The 14,574-nt window shown below is 35.7% G+C and overlaps 1 protein-coding gene across 1 annotated transcript in view; it reads left to right on the top strand.

Annotated features, from left to right (window-relative positions):
• Nucleotides 1–1,116: 1,116 nt before the first annotated feature.
• The window catches only part of IQCK (IQ motif containing K), a gene marked incomplete at its 5' end in the record, with an annotated part of 31,434 nt that continues 17,976 nt past the window's right edge, over nt 1,117–14,574 (top strand). Inside the window, 5 exons of the mRNA XM_009574566.1 lie at nt 1,117–1,172; nt 2,924–3,062; nt 4,923–5,020; nt 11,081–11,133; nt 11,261–11,338. Of these exons, the coding sequence (XP_009572861.1) occupies nt 1,117–1,172; nt 2,924–3,062; nt 4,923–5,020; nt 11,081–11,133; nt 11,261–11,338 (424 nt within the window). The remainder of the gene's footprint in view (nt 1,173–2,923; nt 3,063–4,922; nt 5,021–11,080; nt 11,134–11,260; nt 11,339–14,574) is intronic.

Genomic DNA, 14,574 nt, shown 5'->3' with positions numbered 1-14,574 from the left:
TTACGTTACTTTTTGTTGTCATCATCTTCTGACAGAAACATACCTTTGTGTGTGTTTCTGCTGCCAGTAGGACCCAAAGTATCCAGCTTATGGCAAGAGTGCCATGGCCTCTGGTTTACCATGCAGTAATCTGCGCCCTGCGTGGATGCAGCTGTGTGGGTTATCCTGCTAAGGGGGTTGGATTATTGCCTTGGGAAAGCAGAGAGGTGACAATGTTATAGCTATTACGCAAGTTCAATGAATACAAAACTACTGTTATCAGAGACCGATTCTAAAAGTGAAAGTCTTGGTCTCTTCCCAAAGTTTGAGAGCGCCGAGACTGATCAGGAAGCTGAGGGACCAGCTCCATAGTTTTGCGGTGCCTGAATGGAGTTCTCTTCATTTAGTACTTTATAATGCCTTAAAGTAGGTATTTTGCATTAAAGTGGCCATTTAAAATGTAAGAATGAAGTTGCTTATTCTAATATAACTCAGCTGAGGCATCTGTCGTACACATGGAAGTAGTGATGCCAGTAAATCTCCTAATTATAATGGTAGAATGGTAAACCTGCTGAGTTTGATTGTAAGAATTTTCTGTATTGTGTAATCTGTAAGTTTTTTTCACATCAGGTCCATTGTCGTCCTTTATTTTTCTTATCCTGATTCACTCAGTAATCTATGTGGGTCATGTACTGCTTTTGCCTTTTTTTTTTATTTTTTTAAAAGTGGAGACAGTAATACTTAGCAATGTCCTGGGGATTTAATTGCTTATAGAGGAATTCAAGTTGAAAAGCACTATTATACACTTGTAAAAACAATGGTTAATTCCGTGCAAGCATCTGCATTTCACTTACATTAAAGTATTTAAAATTATTATTTTGGTTAAAAGTCTTTTTCCCAATAAAGGGTTCTTTTATCACTGAGAACCTTGAACTTGACTTAAAACCAAGACGAGGCTCTAAAGTCTTCACTTGTTTTAAAACATTAGATTTCATGTTAAACAAAAATTTGTTGTATACTAATTTTTATTGTTTCAAGCCAGAATAAGTATCTTTAGAAACTAATGTTTGTTTAGGAGAAAAATAAATACGTTTTTAAAGTCTTCTGGATAAATGTTGTATTTCTTTTTACTTTTAGAGTATGAAGCAGAACAGCCTCAATTTCCTGATGTTCCTGAAGCAAAACATGGATCTGTGAGTAAAGCTCAAGTAAAAAAATCTACATAAGGCTGGTTTTAAAAGATTTTAAATAACTAAATGGGAAAATTAGGTACCCGCAGAGTAGACTCATTCATAAAATGAAAATAAAACTACATTTTGCAAACAACTTTTGTGAATGAACAAATGTAATATTCCAAATCATTGCTTTTATTTAAAGCAACATGGGTAGCACTATCCTAAAATTAGATTACCAGCTGTGTTTAGTTTGTACATCTCGCTGTCTTTTTTTTCTCTGACTGCTTCGTTGGCAGGACCCTGAAGTATGCAAGGATCTCCTTTGGGGGGTGTTGCAAGCAGACTGAGCACTGAAATACGCAGGAGAGGCGAGCAAGTGCAGCAGAGTTATGCCCCAATTTCACATATGTGATAGGTCACTTAGATGTGGCCATTGAACTTAGTGGAACTAAACCTGATCAAAGTTGATTGATGTCTAATTTTGACCAAATAAATTCAGTCTAGGAAGACTTGTTTGGCAGACTTAAAAACTTAAGAATGACAAACTACTTTAAATCTTTGTCCCCGGCAGTTCTTGCAGCAGCAAAATTAATTCTTCTGGGCATCACATACAGAGTTAACTTTCATTTAAATCAGGCATTTTTGTAGATGTTTTATCTTATTATTCTGTATTTAGGTTACTTTGTTATTTTAAAACTATTTTAAGATGACACAGTTTAAATTGTATGATAGTTGGTCTGTTTAGACCTACTCTGTTTCCCCAAATGAAACTGCCTTCATTACAGGCTGTTATTAAATTTGAATAGTGAACTCTGCTTGGGGCATTAGTCTGGGCATAATATATTGATATATTTGAGCATCAAAATGAAATAATATACCTTTTTAGGTTGATGCATTTTCTTTAATTTCCAAAAGGATCATTTTTTGAATCTTGCATATATTAAAAAGGAGTCTCTCTGCAGTCATTGACATGCATTATAAGAGTATTGTAAGTGTAGTGGCCTGATCCCACCACCTGCTTTTCAGTAGCGCATAAATCCAACTGAATTTTAAAGAAAAACTGTTCAGATGACATAGTTTTCATAACATATTTTCATAGAAAACTGTAATGGTGGTGCATTCTTGGGGATAATAGGAGGTATCTGCCTTTTTGTAACAGGTGTAGCTCAGTGTCTGTTAGGAGTATTCTGCTGGCCGACTGTAACAGTTCCTGCACTCGTAAAAACTCTACATAAAATTGTGGACTTTTTTTTCATGGTATCCATAATTGTTTCTGTATGGGGAAACTTAAGATTTGGATTTGCATCTGCTCCGAATTTGTCTGTCTGTGCTTTGTTTAGAAGGAAAGTTTGTTTTCTTTAAAAGGTGAGTGTCAGGACTTCCGAACAATACAGAAACACATATATAAGCTTCTGAGTGGAAAAATACTATTCAAAAATGTTGCCAATTTTTATTTTCAAAGAATTACTATTTCTTACAATGGCTAAAGTATTTTTTAAATTGTGTTATCTCACCATATTCTCTTAAAAACAATCATACGCCTTCTGTTAGGGTTGGATTTTTTTATTGTGCTGGAAACTGTAGAATTTTTAAAAGTGTAATTCTTTCTTTTAAAGTACTCAGAAAATATGGAAATAATTTAATATTTGAATTAGAAAGTATAATTCTGTATTTTTTTAACTGACCTTATAATTTTTCCTGTTGAATTGGCTTCTATTTTTTTACAGTCTGATTGGGGTATTTATATAGGTTACATTTATCTTAAACAGGTGTCTTTGGAAGCAGGAATATTGCAGCCATTACATATGGAACAATTTTATTCAGCCCCTGCAGCTGATACTGTTGTCCAGCAGTTGCTTCCCATACCTGAGGCAGCCCCCTTTCCAGAACCGCCTGATCCAAAAACATGTGAGTAGGAGTATATTATCTTGAACCCTGCTGTGATTATTTTTCTTGCATTTGGCAAGGGTTTGTCATTTGTTGAATTTAAAGTGTTAACAGCTACAAGACCTTTTCTTAAGTGGAATTTGCATGATTAGTCCCCTGGTCTGTAAACAGGGAGCCAGCTTGGCCAGTTGGTCAATGGAAGAAAGCTCAAATGGTGTGTTACAAATCAGCAGCATTGTCTAGCTGTTAAGGCAGTTCTGTTCTCTTCTGAATAAGTGACTTTTTATTTAGCTACTTAAATCAGAGAAAGGCAAACATTTCTTCCTCTAATTTAATAATGCAAAACTAGGATCAATAGACTAAATAGACAATTGAGTTTGAAAACTGCTTTCAAAATATTATCTTTGCCCGTCTGATTACAAATGAGAATGGAAACAGCTCTGAAGTTTTGTTCTTCCATTTTTATCAATTTCTGTACTTTATAAAATTTACCAAGTAGCGATATATTTTTATTATGCATTTCAGCCGTCCATTTTGTCTTTTCTTCTCTTCCATTCATTCTTGCTCATTAGGAATTCCTGTTGCTAGTCAGAGGCAGTGTTACCCTGGGTTTTTATATGTGTAGTGTCCTTCCAATTATGAACATTTTCTGGCAGTATAGGAACTAATTAAAGGTACAAAGTAGAGAATAAATTCAGTGTTTCAGCTGTGTTGCCAGAAGAGAACACTTCTATGACTTAATCTTTACTGACCACACCAAAACCTGAATACTTACTGAATGGCAGGCAATGTAGCTTTAAATCACGGACAGCACTTCAGCCGATAAGCCACCCCTGCTTGTCTAGGATCCTAACAAGTTTTGTTTTGTTCACCTTTCTGAGGGAAGTGTTCTTACGGCTTCATAGAGGGGCATGCTCCCTGTTCCCTCCGGCCCAGTGAACTTGAGTTCCTCCATGTGCAGTGTCTTCATGAGAAGTGGTAGAAGGCTCCTCCACTTAACCCAGTTTGTAAGTTGATGGTGAAAGGTCCCGTTAGGGAAGATGGAGATGTGGGGAAAAGCTGAGAAGGAAACAGAGCTTGAGTCTATCAGTTGAGGAAGCATGTAGTTGTTAGGCTATATGTAGAGCATGAGCAATAGCATAGCTGTCTTTTGGTGATGCTGACTGCAGCTGCTTTCTTCTGCATGGAACTCGGGGATGCCAATGTGTGTGAGCACTTGGGAAGTATGGTAAGTAGACCTCATGTAAGGGCAGTGCAGTCAAACATAAGAGAGAGATGCCAACCCAGACTGCCCTCAAGGTGGAAAAATTTGGTATGTGGAGTAATGTTCAAAGTTCTGAAGGATCTGGCAAGTAGGAAGTAATTATGAGAAAGAAATCACAGCCCCACTGAAATATAACCTTTGTTTTTTCCTCTGTCTAGAAATTCAGTTTTATGATCAACTTTGTTACAGCAGATTGTAAAGCGTGTGAGTATAGATACCAAAAGTGGTCTAGCTGTAACAGCACTGAGTTCAGCATAGGCTAATTTACTTTTCTTTCTGTCAGGGTAAATTAGTCTACATTGCTTTTCATTTCCGTGGCTAAACTGCTTCTACTGTTGGAGTTTACTCGTTTAAAACTAAGCCTTACATCTCTGAGGTACACTGTAGTTTGCAGTGTTGATGCACCTTTAGTTTGAAATTTACTCACGTTTATGTTGTCTTGGCTGAAGAGAAGTGAAGACAGATCTGTGGCTGAATCTGAACTGAATGAATCTGTTTAGTTCAAGCTGTGATGGTATTGATAAAATGACTGATACTTAGTTTATGATATCTAATATTTGTCTTTTTGTGAAATCTAAGTGCTTACCTGTAAGTGAAGGCTGTACTGTTTTGCTCAGGTTCTCCTCGAGAATACTTAGAGTATTACATATTTCCAGTACTCTTACCCGGGATGGCTGAGCTTCTGCATCGAGCAAAGGAGGAAAAGTGTTTTGAGGTTAGTTTATAGTTCAAATCATTGGCAGGAAGTTACAGCCTTTTATTTCACAGGCAGTATTTCTTTATTTGGTCTTTTGCAAGAAAACCAACCACAATAATATGAAATCACATATCATGAGTTGTTTTGGATCTGGTCTTGAATGTTGTTCTCTCCAGTAATTCAGAACAGATTGCATACTACACACACTTGATCATTATGACGATCTCTAACTCACAACAAATCCTCCTTAAATATCCAGTTGTATCTAGCCTAAATAGTATTGTGTTTTAGAGAAACAGGCTTTCTATCAGATTAATATGCATCACTCATTTGAGGGTAATGTAAAGAACTTGAATTTTACTTCATTACTCAATTATTTTTACTGGTCTGGAATCCTAATAGAGATACATTTTGGATTTTAATTTTTTAACATTCTGTGTAAATTCCATTTAATTGGAAAGCAGGGTATTCAGCATTAATGAGCTTATAAAAATTGTACATTTTAAAAATCATTGTTTGCTACATATATTTTTATAAATTTGTTTTCGGTGCATGTGTGTGTAAACATATCTAGAGAGGCATTCCTCATTGTATATAGGGAATGCTTAAAAAAGCATTAGAACTGGTGCAAAATAAAGCTCATTCTGTCACCATAGCCTAACTCACAGACCCCCAGCTATAGATTAGGTACTGGGAGTTGTGGGGTCTTCCATCATCTCTGCTATTTTCTCCAACCACGAACTAATTTTTTTTTCTATGTCTTTCCTGCTCTTCTGACTGTCATCCACACTTCCCAGTGTAAAATGTCTCTGTATTTTTATGCCTGCAGCTGAGCCTCCTCTTGCAGCTTCATAATATAAAGAGCAATTAATATAAATGACAATGAAAATATCTCCCTTTTTCTACATGATACACATCTGAGGAATACAGTCTGTGCTCTTGGGGTTATAGATTAAAAAGATAGCGAAGTGAGGAGGACTTTGTGTTACTTGTGGGTTACTAATCATCTTAGTACCTCCTCTACCTCCTCTCCAACTACTGACATTGACTTCCTGTTATAGGTGCGTGTATATACGATAACAGACATTGTAGACCAATTTGTAAAAATTACACGTGTGCTATTTGCCACTGACCTATACGCGCCTGGCACAGCCAAAAATACACAAAGCTTACCAAGCTTGAATGGACACCCCAAACTTGCATTTCAAATCCAAGTCTGTACATTTAATAACAGTAAGTTATTTCAATTTTTGGTCAGTCTTCACAAGATTTGTGTGTGTCTATAAACTGATTGATTTATAGATGTGTGTATATGTATTTATAATCTGTGACTAATACAGGTGAAATAGGAAAATGGTTCATTTACATGTCGTTATGGCATGACATCTCTATACATCATTCCTGCCATCACATTTACATTACCTAGCCAAGAACAGATTGAACATATATATTATTCATCACACTTTTAATGAAATCTGTATCGATTCTTTTTTTTTTTTTTTTAAAGGAAGCGCATATCCTTTAACAGGAAAAAGGCATGTCTTACAGTTGGCTTAAAATACAGTCCTTGATAGATATTACATATTTCTGAAGGCAATAAAACAGCACTTAATACAAAAATATGAGAATTCTTAGAAATATTGCAGTTTTAAACTCAGGACAAATCTAAGGTTACTTTCTCTATTTTTAATCTGAGAAATTTTGCAGAGCTTCAGTGATATATAGATTAGAAAGTATCTGTTCTGAAAATGGATTTTGTGTGGGTCTGTCTGTTGCTTTATAGTAAACTAATAAAACCAATTATTTTCTAATGTATAGAAACTTCATAAAAATGAGCACATCTTACCAAAAAGACACTAAGTGATTTTTGTTGTTATATGGAGAGGTGTCCTGCTATTGGGGAACCAAGTTTAGGAAAGCAAGCTTGTGTCAGATGATCATTTTCCACTGTGACATCATTTCTTCCTCCTTTTGAACAATAACTAGTAAAACAATAGCTCTTTATGCTTGCCATATAAATGAATATTTGTGTTCTTTTCCATTACTGTCCAGGTGCTTGTACTTGGACATTCTGTTTCCTTATCTGACTTAAATACATAATTTCTAATTATACTTTTGTTTCATAAGAAATGTGGTGTTCCATATGGATTTGGAGGAAAAAAACATGGTATAATTTGTATTAAAATGGTTAGTGCAATAACTGGAGCTGATTTTTAGGATCAAAAACAGAGCACTTAGAAACCCAGAGAAAGTTAGGGACAGGGAGAAAGGATCTTGTGATAAACACACCAGAAGATAGCTTCAAAAAATAGGAGAACAAAGAGTAGAAAGATTCATGGAATTCATGAGAGAACAGGAGAGGAACATGATTAATTGTGATTAAGCTAACTGAAATCATGAAGGATGAGAACAGAATACTGGGTTTGAATTTTGGCTAGACATGAGTCATTAAACCCTGTAAAGGGCAGCTGTATAGAATAAACCAGTGGAAGATAAATGGAAGAAGCACTGGAAGAAAGGGAGGAATAATCAAACTGACTGCAGTCAACATTGAATGAGCCTGGGAGAAGAGAGAGGGAACTGTGATGGAAAATAAACAGAGGGTTTTTGATGAGAGGGACTAAAGATTTTCATGTTTTGAAGGGGAATGAAGATGAATGAGTAGAGAATGAAAAATTAAGTAGGAGAGTTGTTTAGCAATTGAAATGTTGGTAAAGAAAATCAGATTATGGGCCCAACAGAGGAATTCAAGGAAGAGATCAGAAAAGATGCATCCATGTCTGGAGAGGAAGAATTGTAGAATCAGATGGGAAAGTCAGGAAAGGGAGACGGTTATGCTGAAAGTAGTCATTTGTCTAGGAAAGAAATCTGCAAGATCTTATTTGGAAGGTAATATAGAAACATAACAACTTAAACATTTCATTTAAAATAGGCTCTCTTGCATTATGTAGTGCATATGAAAAATCTGAAAAGCAAAAACCTAGAAAAGCCACCAGCTGCTAGATATATTTGCAGACTTCAAACTGACATAAATATGAGAACAGTCTGCAGAAGCTTCATTTTTAAATTAGAGATGAAAGAAACCTATTAGGTTGCCCAGTGTATTCCCTTGCTGAATTTTTTTTCCCTAACGTAAGTTCTCCTGTGCTTTATCCTATCTGCTGTTGAATGTCTCCAGGGGAAAGACTATTTTCTTAAATCTTTTCTCTCATGAGAACTGACTAATGCATTTTTCAGCATTAAAACTGAACAATGTTTAAATGTTTTTATTAGCATAACTCTTTCTGGTTAGCGATCACAGAAAGAGGATACTGTATCAGACTCTGTAATGGAATATATTATATGTAAAAGTATGATAGATCAGGGAAAGTGAATGGAAGAAGGTTTCCTAATGGCTTTGCCATGTCCTGATCACCAGTATTTTTGCATGATTATTACCAAGCACATCATATTTAAACTGAAAAATGGAAAATTAATTCTGAATTCATAGTTTATAAACACATCTGCAGGTTAACAATGCACATTGTGCAGATATTTCCTGTGTTCCTGATTCATGTAGCATAGGAGGAATGTGTCAAAGGCAGGTCAATTTATGTCATTTTTTCCCTTCTATAAATGTTGACTGCTGTGCAACTAATGATTTAATTCAGTAGCAAAGCAAACTGTTTCCTGGCAAAAAAAATAACAAAATAAAAAAGTATTCAGCTTGACCGAATTCCTCCCTGCTAAGTTTACTGGATCTAACAAGGATAAAGCAAGATGAATGTGATTCTTTTGGTGATGACTGTTTCGACAACACTGTTCTGATCATTTTTTCCCATTGCAAAGGAAAAGCAATTTACTTAAAACAGATTAAATTACAACTGCTAGATTAAATTGAATTTTGTTGTCAAAGTATAGAATTTATTCTCTGAAACTATTCACTAAGTAATGGGACTCAGTCTCATATTGTGATTGAGAATAGCTGTACAAAGACAATCAGACTCTGCTATTTGTTTTTACATTCTGTTCAAGTCAAAATTTGTCCATTTAACATCTAAAATGACCTGTAGAAAGCTCTCCAGTGAAGGTGCTGGTCTCTTAAAGCTTCAGTGTTTAGCTTGTTGGAACGGTATCTGGTATTAGCACGACAAGTGTGAAAATTCCTTAAGGAGATGTGTTTCTTCACAGCCAAGCATTCTAATGGAGCACTACATGAACACCAAAGCTTTTGTTGTCATGAAACAGATCATAAAGGCACATGAGGTTCAGGACTGATAATTGTTTTGCAATGTTCTCTTTTTCTGTTCCTCTGTTTTTTGTTTTTTTTAAAGAAGTTCTCTTTCTTTTCTGTGGGAGTCAGACTGTATGTCTACTAAGGATAAGATTCACTTAGAAAAGTAAAAGCTTTCCTGGGTATCATCTAGGAATGCCATGCAGTCTAGCTCTAAACTTCACATTTGTCATCCCCTAGCGACATGACTACCCTGTATTCTTCACTGTGCAGTCAGCACCTCACATAATGTTCCTCTTCCACTTCACCTGTGCCTGAAGTAATACACTGACCCCCAAATTATACCATGTGCTAATACCCCAAAGTGGAAGAATTATGCCATGTAAAGCACTTTTTTTCTGCCTCTCTGTTCACATCCCCCAGTCCTTTTTGCATCATATTCTTGTAGCACAGGGAGAAACACAGATGATGAGGATAATGCATAGAATAAAGTCATTAATCATGCATTAAATTTCCAATTACATATGTATTGTATTTTTCTTATCAAGTGGTAGTAGTACCTTCATTTCTTACATTTTAATCAAGACTCGACCCTCTTCCATGACATTTAGCAGTTTCACAAATGTGTTTGACCAGTGTGAATTGTTTTCCTAAAAAGTAATAATTGCAGTTGAGTCTCCCATTTGACAGGGTAAGTATTACCTTCCGGGTGGGAGCTAGGCTTTCTCTTAGCTAAATGGCTGTTATTTTGATAAAGCACTCAGTGTCTCTGTTCTGCAGGGGCTTAATGTCTTTTAGTGTTCACTCTTTGGCTGTGTACATCCATAATACATCCCATGTAAGAGGGCTTCAGAAGATACTAGTCAAGCTGTTCTGTTATTCTGTCCAGAAGTCTACGTTACATTCTCCACATCATGGTTACTCTGGTTTGTGATAAGCAGAATGAGCACCTGTACTCATTTATACATTCAATCTGTAAAGATGGAATGTGGAGAGGATATCTCTAAGAAAAGGAAGGCCCTAATCAATTCTGTATTGATCAAAATTCATGCTTCAAATTTTGAACTCAGAATGTATTTTACAGCATGCAGTGCTGTCCATCTAAACAGGTACTGGCTGCATGAGTCACTAAGGATAAGCCGCTACAAAGCATTTTGCAAAATTCTCTTTGGTGGTGAAGAAGTCTTAGAACTGGAAGCAAAGGGCACAAATGTTTTGCTCCGAAACTCCAGGTTTTGAACTTTTTACCTGATTCTCCGTAATGTCCATGGTATCTGTGGTTGTGGATATACATATGCCTTGTTTCTGCCTTCCTTTCTGGACTACACAACAAACGATTTTGTCTGAACAGCCATACAATACTTGCTGTGTGTGTGTCTCAAGTATTCACAATGCCTTTAAGCTGGTTCCATGCAGGAGGAAACAATATTCCATTAATGTTCCTTCTGTGCTTTGGAAGCAATGAAGTATTTTAAGTATGATAAAGAACTTTGAACAAAATGGCAAGTAATTTACAACATATTTTCATGTGTGAGTTCTGTTAATTTCTTTGCAATGAGATTGCCACTTAGAAAGAACACCATCCTGAGATACTTGTTTTAGCTATACTGCAGCAAATATCCAGATAGTGTATGTAGAATTTTCTCACTCATTTTTTGACTTGACTTGAAAGCATTCCACAAAATTTCTAAAATTTTGGCTGAGCCACTGACTGTTGGCAGTAGCAATATTAAAGTAGACAGAGTAATGTACTGTATATTTTATTTAATAAAAGCAGTCAATTTAGCTTCTGTTTCTCTCCAGTAATAAAAACATGTGACCAATCCAAAGATAATAAATAATTTGAAACTATCTTCTATCTTTAGAGAAAAAGGACCAAATTTATTGCCTGTGATTTCCTAACTGAGTGGTTATACAAGTAAGTTAATCGTGGCTTTTACTATTAATTATGCTCAATAATTCAAAAGCATTAATTTGCAAATAGAATAGCTACAATTTAAATTAATGAGTTGTTTTCTTTTTTTTTTTTTTTTTTTTGTTATCAGCAAGAACCCAAAGAGGAAAGATGAGTCATTCACAGAATTCTTTTCCATTCCTTTTGTTAACGACTGGCTAAAGGACCAGTAAGTTATTGCAGTACTCAGAGTAACCTTTTCTCTTTTACTCTTTTTTCCTTGCTATTCCAAAAAAGTAATAGAGCTTCGATGCGTTACAATTGTGCCCTCTAAATGCCCTTTACTGCGTGCAACAAAGAACTATGTGATGCTTTCTAACTTGGTAGTGTATTAGTTACAAAGTATTTTGTACCAGAATTGTTCACAGTGAAATTAGTTTAGAATTCTTAAGCATTTTAATTTTAGACTGCAGGGCATTCGAATAGTCTCATAGTATTATGAATATCTTTGTACTAAGGAGCAAAGCAGTGTTTTCAATGCTGCTTCCTACAGTGGAAATCTTTGAGGATATACAGCCTAGCAATTCTTCCTCTAACTATAAGCAGCTGTTTTAAAAATACCTGTAATAATCCTTGGCGTCAGGATGCATTTCTGCAGACATTTATGACTTTGCATCTGAGAAATGAACACTTGTTTTGGCAGCCTCAATCGTATATTCCTCATTATTCCTGTAGAACCAAGCTACACAGAAGTTTCGAAAGAAATGTTACTGTCCTTGAGACTGCATTTTGTTTTAAAATGTAGCTGTTGTATGAGAAAATAAGAAAAGTAAAGTAATAGTCCACCATGAGAGAATAAGAAAATTACAGAGGTCAGATTTTAAAGAAAATTTTCAATTTAAAAACTTAATTGGAGGCTAGGTTGGTGGCCGGTGAAAACGGAAAGATTAATGTCTTTGTAGATATGTTTACTTCATTACACTACATAAGTGGAAATTGAGCTTTCTTGAACTCTTGTCGTGTGAAACTTAAAACCTTGAGTCACTGATCCAGCAAGAGGAAAATTCCTTGACATTCACAGGTCTTTGGAGAAAAGCTGGTGATTGTGGCATGAACAGTTAATTTTGACTATCTTAAAGGTAGTTGTGGTCAAAGTTGTGTAGGAAGTTTCTGCGGTAAGAGATGGACATCTTTGGAGAGTGACCCGTTTCATCTCAACTCTGATACCTTCAGGTACCTGCTACTGCATCATACTGCCCAGCCGCTGTTGTTCAAACCTACCACTGGTGGGACACTTCTAACAGTTTCATTCTGTAGATCATTAGGTCTGGTCAACAAGATTCCCATTTAAGGCAGTGAATTTTGTAGTTTGGAAACTGATTATGAACTGCAGTGAGGTTGTCATACTCATTTCTTAAGCATACTGAAGAGCCATCGGTTAGTAAGGCAGTTTTGATACCACTGAATTGCGAGGATGGATATTTGTACCTAAGATAAGTATCTAAGATCACAGTTTTACAAATGTTTCTCTTGGAAGTAAAGCTGACCTAAATGGTTCCCTGCTCTCTCCAGTTCTTCACCCCAACGTGCTTGTAGGCAGCCTAATATCACCCTGTCTGTTTGGTAGGATGCTTGGTTATTCTGATCAGGAACCCCCTCTGAGTTAGAAATCTCTCTGCCAAAACGTGTGAGGAGGGTTTGTATAGCTATTTAAAATATAGATAATTTCTCCAATCTGGTTCACCTGGGGGCCTGACAAACCTTTGTATTAGCACAAACGAAGGATTAAAATGAAGGGCTCAGGGCAAGGTGAAGAGAACAAATGAGCTGGTAAGATATAGAGGTGGTGGCAGGAACTGCTTAAGTCAGCTTTGCCAACAAGAAAAATACACTGTGGAATCACAGCCTGAATGACTCATAGCTTCTGTTAGTACTTCTGCTCCTAAATAACGTACTGACAGCTCCACAAGGACACTGAAGTATCAAAGTCCGATTTAAATTGATACACACTTGATCTTAAATCCTATAAACAAGTAGATCTTTAAAAATAATTATTATTGCAATTATTATTAAAAAACAACTTTTTGTGAGCTTATCTTAAAATTACAGATTTCTTAACAAATATGGCTTATGAAGTAAGCATTATTAGAGCAAAGTGAAAGATTGCAATATTAAATAAGAATAAAAATGAGAGAATTTATTATTATGTCCTTCTGGATATGTCATAAATAGTTTATTATTATATCCTTTCAGATATCACATTTAAAATGTAATTGATTCTATGCTTTTTATTGTCATTTCTGTTTTTATTTGTAAAGGAGTTTTCATTTTTTAACAGGATTTATGAATATGTAAGAGACAATATGCTAAAAAGTGCTGGTCAAATTTTGATGGGAAATATCCTTATCCCAACTGTTTAGATGGTATAATAAAGAAAAAGAAGTAAAAAGAGTTGCTGCAAATTTAAGGGATAAACTCTTGTGTTGCTTTTTCAGTTACCTGTCTAAATTTGGAAAGCATTCTGAAAGGTCTGTTAAATAGGAATACGTTTCTATACTGTGTTAAAATAGGGTTTATCAGCACAAAGCAGTTTTCATGCTTAAAAAAGAAAACCAACCAAAAAAAAAACCAGAGGGATAAATTTTTGTTCTATCAGAGATCCGGCTTTTTTTAATATATTCCATACCCGAGTATGACTTTTTTGGCTCTCCTCCAGTGCCTCCAGCTTTTTCTTTGAAGCTCAATTTTTTTTAAGAATAGTCAAAGCCACAGTCTTATGAGCCTCACTCTCTGTAAGATGTGTTGCTAAATGAGATCTTGCAGCCTACTTTTCCTTTGTAAGGAGACCCAAATGCTGCATTGATTTCCAGAATTTTAAATGCAAACATTGTACCTTCAAAAGCTGGTTGCTGTAGGTGAAGGAGCTTGTAAAATTTGAATTTGTTTCCAGCTTTAGTATTTATAGTAATTGCTATGATATCAGTAAATGAAAGCCTCAGCATAGTTACCTTGTCTTCCACTGGGTTCTGTATATTACCAGTAGCACTAACAAAGTATTATATCCCTTGGGAATCCTTGAATCCCGAAGCAGATTTCAATAGCAATAGAAGGAGCAGCCTCAAGACTGACTGGTATCTACATTTCACGTCCAGGAGAACACAAAACATTTCTGCTGTCTAAAGGAAGCTGTACCTTTCAGAGGACAGGAAACTGGAGTTTTAACAAGAAACTAACAAAACTTTTTGGAAACTTTCTGAGATACTTACTGATGTCCCTATTCCTACATTCAAGACTGCTGATATAGCCAAGTAAAGTAAATAGAATTAGAGCTTTGAATGTTTTGTGCTCCTATAAATATGCTAATGAGCAACACAGTTGCCTTTTGTCAGCATTTTCCAGTGGCGTTTCTGGTTGAATAGCAGTGAAGCTCCATCGCAAGTAACCAAGCTCTATGTACTGAATCCG

Source organism: Fulmarus glacialis, unplaced genomic scaffold (genome assembly GCF_000690835.1).
Source record: "Fulmarus glacialis isolate BGI_N327 unplaced genomic scaffold, ASM69083v1 scaffold47913, whole genome shotgun sequence".
In the NCBI taxonomy this organism is placed as follows: Eukaryota; Metazoa; Chordata; class Aves; order Procellariiformes; family Procellariidae; genus Fulmarus; species Fulmarus glacialis.
Note: the sequence above shows the minus strand (reverse complement) of the source record. Positions and strands in the feature narration are given on the sequence as shown.